Genomic DNA, 14,189 nt, shown 5'->3' with positions numbered 1-14,189 from the left:
CCACACATTCACCACCCTCTGGCTAAAAGGATTTCTCTGAATCTCCGTTTTAAATGGACGCCCCTCTGTCCTGAGGCTGTGCCCTCTTGTCCTAGACTCCCCCACCATGGGAAACATCCTTTGCACATCTTCTCTGTCTAGGCCTTTCAACATACGAAAGGTTTGAATGAGATCCCCTTCATCCTTCTAAATTCCAGCAAGTACAGACCCAGAGCTATCAGATGTTCCTCATATGATGTCCCTTTCATTCCCAAAATCATCTTTGTGAACCTCCTCTGAACCCTCTCCAATGCCAGCATGTCTTTTCATGGATGAGGAGCCTAAAACTGTTTACAATACTTGAGGCCTCACCAGTGCCTTATAAATCCTCAGCATCACATCCCTGCTCTTGTATTCTAGACCTCTTGAAATTAATGCTAACATTGCATTTGCCTTCTTCACCACTGATTCTACCTGCAAGTTAACCTTTAGGGTGTTCTGCACAAGGGCTTCCAAGTCCCTTTACATCTCAGATTTTTGGATTTTCTCCCCATTTAGAAAATAGTCCGCACATTTATTTCTGCTACCAAAGTGCATGACCGTGCAATTTCCAACATTGTATTTCATTTGCCAGTCTCTTACCCATTCTCCTAATCTGCCTAAGTCCTTCTGCAGCCTACCTGTTTCCTCAACATACCTGTCCCTCCACCAATCTTCAACAACTGTCTCTACGATCTCTACCACTACATCTTTCAGAACCGTAGAGTGCAATTCATCTGGTCTGGGTGACTTATGTACCCTTAGGTCTTTCAACTTTTTAAGCACCTTCTCTCATGTAATGGTAATTGCACTCACTTCTCTTCCCTCACGCCCATCAACATCTGGCACATTGCTAATGCTTTCCACAGTGAAGACAGGTGCAAAATACTCATTTAGTTCATCTGCCATCTCCTTGTCCTCTGTTACTATTTCTCTGGCCTCATTTTCTAGCAGTCCTATATCCACTCGCAACTCTCTTTTAGTTTTACATAATTGAAAAAGCTTTTACTATCCACTCTGATATTGTTTGCTAGCTTGTTTTCATATTTCATCTTTTCCCTTCTAATGATTTTTCATTTGTTCTCTGTAGCATTTTAAAAACTTCCCACTCCTCTGTCCACCCACTAATTTTTGCTTTGTTGTATGCCTCCTCTTTTGCTTTTGCATTAGTTTTGACTTTCCTTGTCAGCCATGGTTGTACTATTTTGCCATTTTAGTATTTCTTTGTTTTTGGATTACATCTATCCTGCACCTTCCTCATTTATTTTTCAGAAACTCACACCTGTCATCTCTGCCAGCATCTCGTTCCAATTTACATTGGCCAGCTCTTCTCTCATATCACGATAATTTTCTTTACTCCATTCAAAGACTGCTACGTCAGACATTACTTTCTCCCTATCAGATTTCAAGTTGAACTCAATCATATTGTGATCATTGCCTCCTAAGGGTTCTTTATCTGAAACTCCCTAATCACCTCTGGTTCATTGCGTCAACACTCAATCCAGCATAGCTGATCCCTTAGCTGGCTCAACAACAAACTGCTCTAAAAAGCCATCTCTTAGGCATTCAGCAAGCTCATTCTCCTGAGATCCATTTCCATCCTGATTTTCCCAAATGACTTGCATGTTGAAATCTCCCATGACTATAATAACATTGTCCTTTAAACATGCCTTTTGTATTTCCTTTTGTGATCCTAGCTACTGGTGGGAGGCCTGTATATAACTTCCATCAGAGTCCTTTTACCCTTGCAGTTTCTTAACTCAACCCACAAGAATTCAACATCTTCTGATCCTATATTACATCTTTCTACTGATTTGATTCCAGCATTCTTTACCAGCAGAGTCACAATACTCCCTCTGCCTACCTTCCTATCCCTCTGATACAACATGTAACCTTGGACATTTAGCTCCCAACTACAACCATCCTTCAGCCATGATTCAGCAATAGCTGCAACAACTATGACAATCTGTAATAGTGCAACAAGATCATCCACCTTATTTCTTATGCTCTGTGCATTAAGATATATTAAAATGTGTTAACTAGGAAAACACAAGCCTTTACACTTCACTACCTTAGACCCTTTATTAAGACTGGCTAAGCATCTTTTAACATAAAAACCTGAATCTGTATAAAATAAGTCCTTAAGTCACACCGCAGGTAACCTCTTTGGATTACTGAAAAACTCATTTCTCTTTCAGCTTGTCGAGTAATGTAATTGGTGGAAACGTACGTAATTCACAGCCACTGACATTGAGTTGGGGTTCCGTTTAAGAGGCTGGTCTGATGTGATGACACAATTACGTAAATTACTTTTACTGTGCTTTGATTACAGTGTTTGAATTGCAATAAATGAGTTGCTACGGTTTACCTTAAACAGAAAATGCCTCCGCCATTTTTATTTGTGAAAACCTGCATTGCCTTGTTTATTTCGGGTCAGAAGGGATGGAATAGTGCAAAGTCAATTTTAATTCAAAGTGGAAGTTGCAATTTCAATAAATTATGACCAGCAGAATTTTACCTTAAAATTAGTGCCTCTGTTACATGAGAGAACCAGAGTCAGGCAAAGATGGGCTTGTTATTCTCCCAATGTCATGTGTCTATTGAGGAGAAGGCAGCAAGTACAGGCCCATCAAATGCTCCTCATACATTATCTCTTTCATGTCCAGGGCCATTCTCATAAACTTCCTGGACCCGCTCCTTGCCGGGACATCCTTTCTTAAGTAAAGGGGGCCTAAAACTGATCAGCATATTCCATGCAGTCTGTTGAATATATTATAAATTCTCAGCATTAATGAATGCTAACATTGCATTTACCTTCCTTACCACTGACTCAATCTGGAAGTTAATAGCTGCAAACCTGGCCACAAAACCATCAATTCCATTACTCAGAGCATTAGTGTACAAGGTGACCCAACACTGATTTCCACGGAACACTACTAGTCACCAACAGGCCCCTTTTATTCCCTGTCTTTGCCTTCAGTCAGCCACTCTTCTATCCATGCTAACATCTTTCCTATTCTACCATAGACCTTATTTTGTCTAGCAGTCTCAGGTGTGTGGCACCTTGTCAAAGGCTATATCTTTATGGGCCGTTAGAAAGGCTCAAGGAAAGGAAAGTTGTAAATGTAGATGGTAGTCGTAAGGTACAGAGAGATATCAATATGTGGGTGAAATAGTTCGGAATGTGTAGATGGAGACAATCCAGACAAATTGGAGGTGATGCATTTTGGGAGCACGAATGAGGCTTAAGCATTACCTTTATGTGATTCTCAAGAGTTAGCTTTTGCATTGGTGGGTCTTGAGAGACAGTGAAGTGCATTTTGATAAAGCCAAGTTTGTGGATGGAAAAAAATGTGATTCTAATTTCACTTGGAGTAAGTCAAGTTGAGAGCAGGCAGTATTATCTGAGCACCCTTATTAATTCATGGGATATTTAAAATGATATAATTTCAAGACAAAGCACTGGTGAGATTACCAAGGAAGCCTGGGGGATCAATTGCAGGGATGTGTTGGAGATGATTTTCAGTGAAACCAACTGATTTTTTTTTGCCTTTGAATTGAATTGATTTATACACAATGTATATCAGGCACATTGTTGACCAGTACACATCAATTTTTTATTCATTTCTACTGTGAACTTAGGTGTTAAGTTTTCTTTTGTCTGTTATGATTCTGCAAAGGATTTTGGAATGCCTCTCTGTATTGGATGTGCTTAATAAATGCCAGCTCCTTTACGTTGTCATTTGATGATGAGGCATGATTACTCTTTTGAGGGACGATTGAAGATTGTTGCAATATTTTGAAGAAAATTAGGGGAATTCTTCTAGTATTCTTGAAATGTTACCCTTTAATTAACATGGATAAAACAGATTGTCTGGTCACTATTGAATGATAATTGGTGAAAATCATAGTAGCTTTACTTTACCTATGTACATTCCAACAGTAAGTTAACATTTCAAAACTTCTTTTTTGCTTGGAAAAGGCTCAAGGTTGAGAAAGATCTGATAAATGAAATTATTTTTAAGAACCGCTGTAACATACAATTGTTTTGAATTTGAGAGAGATTAATGGTCGAGCTCGATTTCAAGAAAGATTCAGTAAAATTGCCAGAAGCTGTCAATGCTTTGGGACCCTCCCCATTTATATTGCATATTGGGTTCCGAATGTATTTTTTAATGTACCTAAAACTTTTTATCTACTGTGAATAATTTCTATGCCATAAGTTGGCAGGAGCCTGCACTCTGAAGCTTCTGGTACCGGGGTGCTATATTTTTCCAGATCCACCATTGAAAGAGAAAAAATGTTGGAGCTTCTTGAAGCCATGTTATTAGAATTATTAAGCTAAGTTGTGATGTAAAGCTATGTTGTTGTCTCTCAGCAGAAACTGGAATTCCCTTGGGATGAATACTGTATTCTGACAGCCTGCATTCCTTTTTTTGATGTTTGTTGGCCATATTGTGTACACATCATTACGCTCTTGTAAAATTTTCATGCTTACCTTCATTAGTCTTTTGCACAAACTTTGAAGATTGCAAGGTGCTCTCTAATACACTTTATAATTTGCTTTAAGACTCTTTTTCCTTACCAATTTTTTGGTTGAGTAATGATTTAGAAAGTTCATTGGTTTCTAATTTTGCAGACAACAGCATTAAGTGAGAATTGTGCTCAGAACTTTTTTTTTACGATGTGTAAGCCTATGAGAGAGATTAAGAAGGATAAATAAAGGTACAAGGAGAGAATGCCCATTGCTATGGGTGCCATGGGTAGTTTAGTGGTTAGCACGATGATGCTATTACAGCTCGGTGCGTTGGAGTTCGGAGTTCAATCCTCTGTAAGGAGCTTGTATGTCCTCTCCATGGAATACTTAGGTTATGTCTGGGTGCTTCGGTTACATCAACAGCCCAAAAATATGTAGCTTAGTAGGTTAACTGGTCATGGTAAATTGTCCCATGATGAGGTGAGGGTTAAATCAGAGTTTGCTAGGCCAGCACAGCTCAAAGGGCTGTAAAGGTCTGTTCTGCACTGTAACACTAAATAAATAAGATGTATAAATGTCAGTGTTTTCAGGCAGTTCCTTGTGGTCAACTTGAGCATTATGTCCAGCTATGGGATTCCCTGTTTCTAACCTTTGCTGTATCATGGAAAACAATTCCCAGTTAGTTTTTCAAAAGTGGATAATTGTTTAAGTTTGAAAATAGCCTTATCACTTATGTACATCCATTTGATTTTTTTCACAGAAAATCCAGTCTGATTTGACAAGTCACGAGATTAGTTTGGAGGAGATGAAGAAAAGGATCCAAAGTCCTGATGTCGTCGGTCAGAGCAAGTCAGCTGGGAGAGTCCTATCACAAGTTGACATAGCACAGGTGATATTCCATTGATGCTAGCATTCTGCATGATGGTGTAAAGTTCATCGACACTGCTTGATTTATTCCAAACTCTAACCAATATGCATTTTGAAAGCAGGGGTATGAACGATTCTTTGGAGAGTTAATGTACAATTCTTCAAAGTAATTTTTTTGGAAATAATGCTTTCCTCAGTGAGATTGATTAGTACATCACTACATTATTTTAATTTAGGTCAACCTTTGGCACATGAAGACTGACAAAAAGAGTACACCTGCTTTGATGCTCAGTAGCTATTCATTTTCAAATTTTTCTTCAGCCTCTCATTTAGAAATATGCATATTACTGCAAAATTCATTGTCTTGATCAGTTAACTACCATTTTATTATCTCTTGTCTGAAGGCTTAGGTCATACACTGTTACCTCCAGTCTTGCACCTTAAACTTAAGCTCATCCCAAATCTCCTGCTTGTGTCAGAACTCACACCAGGTTCCATTCATCCAGGGGTTCCCAACCTAGGGTCCATGGTCCCCTTGCTATCGGCCCCTAGCATAATAAAGGTTGAGAACCCTGCATTACCTTGTGCTTTCCAATGCTAGAATGCAAGGAAAAGGGAGCAGGTGTAGATTAGTCAGCCCCACCATTTGGTATGCTCATAGCTCTTCTCTCCAAGGTCTCAACTCTTTGCCAGTTCCCAATGTGCCTTCATTTCCTGTTCTTTCAAAAATGTAACTACTTTTTCTTTAAGCATTTCCTGTAAACTAGCCTGTGCAGCCTCCAGGGTAGAGAATTTCAGAGAAATTACTATGCAACTCTCTTTTCACTTGTAAATGTGTCCTTTTGTTTGAGACAAATACACTAGAGGTAACATCTCAACATTCACCCTACCATTCTACCGAATGATCATAGATACTCAGGCTGCATCCACACGACACCGGATAAATCTGTAACCGAAGCTTTTTCTCTTCGTTTTGACCCTCCGTCCACACTGAAACGGCGTTTTTGTCCCCCGAAACTGGAGCTTTTCAGAAACGCTCTCCAAAGTGTGTAATTTTGAAACTGCCACTCGGGCAGATCAGTGTGGACGGGGTAACCGGAGAAATCTGAAAACGCTGTCAGACGGCAGCACGCCATTTCATTGTTTTCCTGAACGCAACCTAACAATTTCAGAACAGACGGCAATGAGACTGAAGCCAGAAGTGTTAGAAATGTACTCACCAAATACTTTGACCCATAACTTACTGAATAAATAAGTATACTCACTTTGCCCTGTTTTCTGTCCTTACTTGTATGAAGATGGTTTACCTATTTATGCAAGTACTTCTCTGACAATAGAAGTGTAACAGCCTAATGTAACATTGCATGGAAATACAAGATAATACTGATACACACACAAAATGCTGGTGGAACTAACCTTTCGGTTAGTCCTGACGAAGGGTCTCATCCCGAAACGTCGACAGTGCTTCTCCTATAGATGCTGCCTGGCCTGCTGTGTTCCACCAACATTTTGTGTGTGTTGTTGTTTGAATTTCCAGCATCTGCAGATTTCCTCATGTTTGCTCTTTTAATACTGATACCGACATGTTTTACACATTTAACAAGGTGCTTTATTAATGCAACTGAGTTTGTCAGTTTTTCAATGTTCGTTGTCAGCCGGTTCATACTGTCCGTGAACTCCCTGTCGGTTGCCTCCATACGCTCCAGTATTTGTTTTTTTTTTACTTTTAAGTCCTCCTGCATGAGAGCCAGCAGCTACTCGTTGTTTAAGTTTTTCTAGTCTGTAACTGCACAAATGCACACTTTCATGGTGAGATTCGACACCAAACATGTTGCTTGTTTTCGGTAGAAGTGTCCTGCGCATGCGCAGTAGGAGGAGATTCGGCGAAATCTCTGTTTCAATGTGGACAGAGATATTTTTAAAAACACATAGTGTGGACGCCTATCGTTTTTACGCAAAACCGGCGTTTTCAGAATTATCCAGTCGAGTGTGGATGTCGCCTCAGTGGCCACTTTGTTTGGTGCAACTGTACACCTACTTGTGAATGCAAATCATATGGCAGCAGCTCAATGCATAAAGACACCTAGACATAGTCAATAAGTTCATTTGTTCAAACCAAACATCAGAATGGGGAAGAAATGTGATCTAAGCGACTTTGACAGTGGAATGATTGTTGGTGCCAGATGGGATGATCATTCAGAAACTGATGATCTCTAGAGTTTACAAAATAGTGTGAAAAACAAATATCCAGCCAATGGCAATTCTGTAAGCAAAACTGCCTTGTTAATGAGGGAGGTCAGATGAGAATGGTCAGACTGTCAGGAAGGCGAGAGTAACTCAAATCATCACATGTTGCAACAGTGGTGTGCAAAAGAGCATCTCTGAATGCACAACATGTTGAACCTTGAAGTGGATGGGCAACAGCAGCAGGAGACCACAAAGATGTACTCAGTGACTGCTTTGTTAGTTACAGTGATCACTAAGTATATGCTTTAATCATCCTTCTTTGTTCTTCCAAACAGAAAAAAACACCGATATACATTTTTGTCAGCTTGTTCATAGCACAACCTCTCTTTAGCATAGAGAATATTTCCTGGTCTGTCTCCACTGACAGTGTATCCATTTTTAAATAATGACCAAAGATACTCACATATTGTGAGCCTCACCTGTTCCATGCAGAATTGTAATAATACTTCTCTATCTATAAATCTCAACCCTCTTACGATGAAAGTGGATAGGCTAAATACCTTCCAATCTACTTCCTGCATTTGCTTACTTTTTATCCATCATGTTCAAGTCACTTGGATTGCTCACTGCTTCTCTGTTTTGCAAACTTCCTCTATTTGGATGATAGTCTGCCTTTTATTTCCCCCTCACTCTTTCCTATATTCAACTTCATTTCCCTGATTTTTACACACTCTGGGAAGATGTTAATATCTTGTTGTAGGTTTCAGATATCTTCATTGCAGCATATATCTTTTTGTCATCAGCAAACTTGGATACCTTGCACACTGCCCTTCCTGTAATTCATGAATTAAGATAAGAACTTACTGAACTGATCATGTAACATTGCAATTATTATATTGTCCCAGCCTGAAAAAGACACATTCAGAACACAGAGCCAAATTCCATGGTGTCTGCACTGTCTTGGTGCCAAATGAAGTGAATACCATCTGCATGTACTTGAAGTCTCTGTGTGCTCAGGTGTCTGGCTCTGAAATGCAACTACATGTCAGCTCCCACCACTACCTGGCAGCACATTCCAGGCACTTGCAACTGTCAGTGTAAGAAAACATTCCCACTCTCACTTTAAAGCTATGTCAAAGTTAAGATATTTGCAGCTTCGGAAAGAAACTCTGACTAGCTCCTGGTCTATCAGATCTCCCCTCACATTCTGTTGTCCCAGAGAACACAATGCAAACTTGACCAACCTTTGCTGATAGCTAAATGCTTTTTAATCCAGGCACATCCTGGTAAACTCTCCCTACATCTTCTCTGAAGCCTCCACACCCATCCTACAATGGAGTGATCAGAACTGAACATTGTGCTCCAACTGAAGTCCAACCACACTTTAATACAGCTGACTCGACTATAAGATATCCCATCCTCGGGCATTGATGACACATTTCCTTCAATGCTGTGAGCTTTTGTGCAATCTTAGGTTGATGACCTGTCAGCCAACAACTAAGTTCAAAAATTCTTATCTTGATGATCAAATTGATTAATGTCTTGTCTTATTAACCATCGATTGCACTATAATAGATTCCTACACCTCTCTGATTCTTGCTTCCTCTCCGTCACTGATTTCCTCCTTTCAGATATTGGTTATCATATCTTCATGGCCGTGGCCCAAAGAGTGGAATTTTCTGTCATTAAGTTTGTGCAACCCTTTGCATCTTTCATCTTTGACCTTTTTACTGAGATACATTATTGGATACTCTGGGACACATGTAACCTGGGGTCATCGTGTGCTTTGGGTCTCTCAGCATCAGACACCCTCACCCAGGGTTCATCAGGCCCTGGCTTGTGACCTGTATTTAGTATACCTGTGTAATATTCCTTTCCAACATTGGATATCAAATTTGGTCAAACCATGCTTCATGAGGCACCTTTGGACATCTTTCTGATGGGCAGGATGTAAATACAAGGCATTGTTTATTATAAATACTTACCTGAGAGAGCAAAATAAAGATTATTTTTAGAGTGGAAAATAATTTATGAAAAATTGGAAGGATCATGGTTCATTCAAAATACTTAGACTGGTTGTGATTACATGGTGAGAAAATGTGAAGTCTTGAGCTTTTTATGATGATCATCATCTTGTCACTTCAAATCGAAAATCATTCACAGCCTGATGTAAGTGAGAGACCTATTTCTCTTGTGCAGTTCTCTTGTGATTTCACGGTTTACAGATGATTATGTCCAAGGTGGCTCAGTGGCAGACATGAAATGGAAAGATGCAGTGCTAGATTTTTCTATACACCAGTTGCTTTGGAATGGTTGTCATTTCAAATACACTAAGTAGATAATTTAGGCTGATAACTTGTTTTTGTAAATTGGCCAGAGAAGATTTCTGAATGATAACTTTGGCAGTAAACTAATAGGTTTCACACATTGATGAAAAACATAAATGGTCGCTAAATAAACATAAAGAAAATGAACATTGAAGTACTATTTTGATCTTTAGTATTGGTCAGTTACGTCTTATTAAGAGAGCTATGATATCTGGGAGCTGCCAAATGCAATCATGTTATGCTTTAGTATTCCATCAGATCCCAAATGTACTGCTCTGATTTTTTAAAAAAAATATTGGAATATCAAGAAAACCTGTGCTTCTGCAAATTCAGAATTTAGATTTAATTTAGATTAATGTTTGAACTTTCATGTTATACTTGGGCTAGAATAAAAGCTGAAGGTCATCTCACTTTGTGCTCTGAAGTCATAAGTTTAAATTAATTCAAGTTTTAATTGTCATTCAACCATATATGAATACTCATGAATACAGTCAAACGAGACAGCATTACTATGGAGTCAAGGTGCTAAACACACATTACCAACAGTCACACACAAGAACACATTCATGGAATAAAAGAATCCTGATGAGCCGCCCCCCCCCCCCCCCAAGACACCACAGCCTGATGCCCAGTCCTCGCACTTACAAGTCAACAAACCCATATAGAATATCAGTAAAATACAACAACACAAAATATGCATATATGTAGTCCAGAACAACCAGCCCACTGGGATCATCTGTCAACCCACCCGATGTCTGCTAGGCAACAATGCAGCTTTGAGGCCCAGTCCTTGCATATGCAGACACATATAGAATACTAGTAAAAATACAGCAATGCAAAATATACATGTATGTAGTCCATATCTTCCAATTCACCGAGATTGCCTCTCGACCGACCCTGATGCTTGCTGGGTGATATCACGGCTTAGAGGGCCAGCCCTTGTATACACAGACACGTAAAGAATATTAGTAAAAAGCAACCAGACATGTGAATATAGTCGAGACCCTTCAGTCTACCACAAATGCACTGCACCGGTCCTGGTAGAATACAGTGGTGTGGATGCCTCTCCCCTGGCCAACGACTCCATGGCTTGAGGTCTGAGTCTATTGAGTGTCACCAAAACAAAATCAGACGGCTGCAACAGAGCTTGTCTTCTGAGTGAAAACCTAGGAGGGCAGTGCTGCCACACCACACTGACCCCGGTGAAGCACAAAGATTTTGTCTTCTCACTCCACCAGCTACAAACAGGCAACACCGTGGCCTCAGGCCTAGCTCATGTTACACTGAGGCCAGGGAGTTTCCCATTTCCCTATATCACTTTCCCTGTCTGTCGATTGATTGAAGTACTTCTGAATGCAGGAAAAGTATCAGTTTTTATCTGCAATCATTTGTAGCAAAGGATAGGTCAAAGACCTTGAATTAACACAGTCTAAATATTAATATGAAAATGTCTTTTTGCTTAATGTGAGCAGGTTATCATTTCTTATAGTGGCAGACCAATGTTCATAGAAAATGTTTAGTGATTATGAAAGTACTCAAGATTTAATTCCACACTCAATCAGATTGCATGTCATCAGACCATAAGACATAAAATCACAATTAGGCCTTTTGGCCTAGCAAGTCTGCTCCACCATTCCATTTCAGCTGATTTATCAGTCCTCTCAAACCCTTTCTCCTACCTTCTCCCCATATCCTTTGATGCCCTGACAAATCTTCTGCAGTCTCCTACAGTTTCTCAGCACTACCTGCTTTTCCACCTGTCTCTGTACTGTCTGCTAACTTGGCCACAAAGCTATCAATTCCACCATCCTAATTTTTGATATATAACTTGAAAAGAAGTGGTCCCAACTCAGACCCCTGTGGAACAACGCTAGGCACCGGCAGCCAACGAGCTAAGGCCCCCTTTATTCCTGCACTTTGTCTCCTGTTAGTCAGCCAATTTTCTGTCCAAGCTAGTATCTTTCCTGTAAGAACATGATCTTTTAACTTATTAAAAAACCTTATGTGCGCTACTTTGTCAAAGACCTTCTGAAAATCCACATAAACTACATCCACTGACTCTACTTTGTCTATTCCGCCTGTTATTTCCTCACAGAATTCCAACAGATTTGTGAGGAAATATTTTTAATTGCTTTCTGTTGGTTTTTAAATACTTCCCAATCCCCTAACTTCTCTCTAATGTTTGTTGTATTATATGCCCTTTCTTGCTTTTATGCTATCTTTGACATCCCTTGTCAGCCACAGATTTGTCATACTCCCAACAGAATACTTCTTCATCTTTGGGATGTATCTTTCCTGCGTCTTCCAAATTGCTCTCAGAAACGCCAGCCATTGCTGTCATCCCTGCCAGTGTTCCCTTGCAATCAGCTTCGGCTAGCTCCTTTCTCATGACTGTAAATCCTTTTACTCCACTGTGATAATGAAACATCTGACTTTATTTTCTCCCTCTCAAACTGTGGGGTGAATTCTGTCATATTATGATCACTGCTTCCTAAGTGTTCCTTTACCTTAAGCACCCTCATCAAATCTGGCTTATTACAAAGCATCCAATCCAGAATAGCTGATCCCTGAGTGGATTGCACCACAAGCTGCTCTAAAAAGCCATCATGTAGTCATTCTACAACTTCGCTGTCTAGAAGTCTAAGTTTCTTCTCTCTTCCCACAAGATTGCTACATCTTCTGAACCTATATCACTCTCTCACCTAGAGGGGGTCAGTTGTGCAGTGAGGATTACATTCCTTGACTTCTCTAGTGCCTTTAACACCATCCAGCCCAAGATCTTAAGGCACAAACTAACGGAGATGGGAGTAGACTCTGACATGGTGGATTGGATAGTGGACTACTTGACAGAGAGACCTCAGTATGTGCGGTTGGGAGACTGTAGGTCTGACACGGTGGTCAGCAGCACAGGGGCGCCGCAGGGAACCGTACTCTCTCCGGTCCTGTTCACCCTGTACACATCAGACTTCCAATATAACTCGGAGTCCTGCCATGTGCAGAAGTTTGCTGATGACACGGCCATAGTGGGGTGTGTCAGGAATGGACAGGAGGAGGAGTATAGGAAACTGATACAGGACTTTGTGATATGGTGCAACTCAAACTACCTGCGTCTCAATATCACCAAGACCAAGGAGATGGTGGTGGACTTTAGGAGATCTAGGCCTCATATGGAGCCAGTGATCATTAATGGAGAATGTGTGGAGCAGGTTAAGACCTACAAGTATCTGGGAGTACAGTTAGACGAGAAGCTAGACTGGACTGCCAACACAGATGCCTTGTGCAGGAAGGCACAGAATCGACTGTACTTCCTAAGAAGGTTGGCGTCATTCAATGTCTGTAGTGAGATGCTGAAGATGTTCTATAGGTCAGTTGTGGAGAGCGCCCTCTTCTTTGTGGTGGCGTGTTGGGGAGGAAGCATTAAGAAGAGGGACGCCTCACGTCTTAATAAGCTGGTAAGGAAGGCGGGCTCTGTCGTGGGCAAAGTACTGGAGAGTTTAACATCGGTAGCTGAGCGAAGGGCGCTGAGTAGGCTACGGTCAATTATGGATAACTCTGAACATCCTCTACATAGCACCATCCAGAGACAGAGAAGCAGTTTCAGCGACAGGTTACTATCGATGCAATGCTCCTCAGACAGGATGAAGAGGTCAATACTCCCCAATGCCATTAGGCTTTACAATTCTACCGCCAGGACTTAAGAACTTTTTAAAAGCTATTATTAATGCTTTTTGAGATAGTGATTTAGATGTATATCATATTTTTTTACTGAGTTAAGTATTGTATGTAATTAGTTTTGCTACAACAAGTGTATGGGACATTGGAAAAAAGTTGAATTTCCCCATGGGGATGAATAAAGTATCTATCTATCTATCTATCTATCTATCTATCTATCTATCTATCTATCTATCTATCTATCTATCTATCTATCTATCTATCTATCTATCTATCTATCTATCTATCTATCTATCTATCTATCTATCTATCTATCTATCTATCTATCTATCTATCTATCTATCTATATCACCACTTTCTAAAGATGTGATTTCATTTTTTACCAGCAGAGTCACTCCACCCTCTCTGCCTACCTGCTGACCTTTTGATACAATGTGTATCCTAGTATGTTAAGCTCCCAACTATAATCTTCCTTCAGTGTGACTCAGTGATGTCCACAACTTCATATCTGCCAATCTCTAACTGCACTACAAGATCATTTACCTTATTGCATGCATTCAAATATACCATTTGTCATCCTTTTTGATGTTGTCCCCATGCTACTCTTCAACTCAACTACTGACTACTGTTTTGTCCTGTCA

General features: G+C 40.2%; 1 protein-coding gene across 9 annotated transcripts in view; it reads left to right on the top strand.

Annotated features, from left to right (window-relative positions):
• The window catches only part of dmd (dystrophin), a 1,932,045-nt gene that overhangs the window by 867,430 nt on the left and 1,050,426 nt on the right, over window positions 1-14,189 (top strand). For all 9 annotated transcript variants that reach the window (XM_073045659.1, XM_073045653.1, XM_073045656.1 and 6 more), the window contains one exon: window positions 5,256-5,384. In XM_073045659.1, the coding sequence (XP_072901760.1) occupies window positions 5,256-5,384 (129 nt within the window). The remainder of the gene's footprint in view (window positions 1-5,255; window positions 5,385-14,189) is intronic.

This window comes from Hemitrygon akajei, chromosome 5, assembly GCF_048418815.1.
Source record: "Hemitrygon akajei chromosome 5, sHemAka1.3, whole genome shotgun sequence".
In the NCBI taxonomy this organism is placed as follows: Eukaryota; Metazoa; Chordata; class Chondrichthyes; order Myliobatiformes; family Dasyatidae; genus Hemitrygon; species Hemitrygon akajei.
This window is presented reverse-complemented; position numbering and strand designations above follow the sequence as displayed.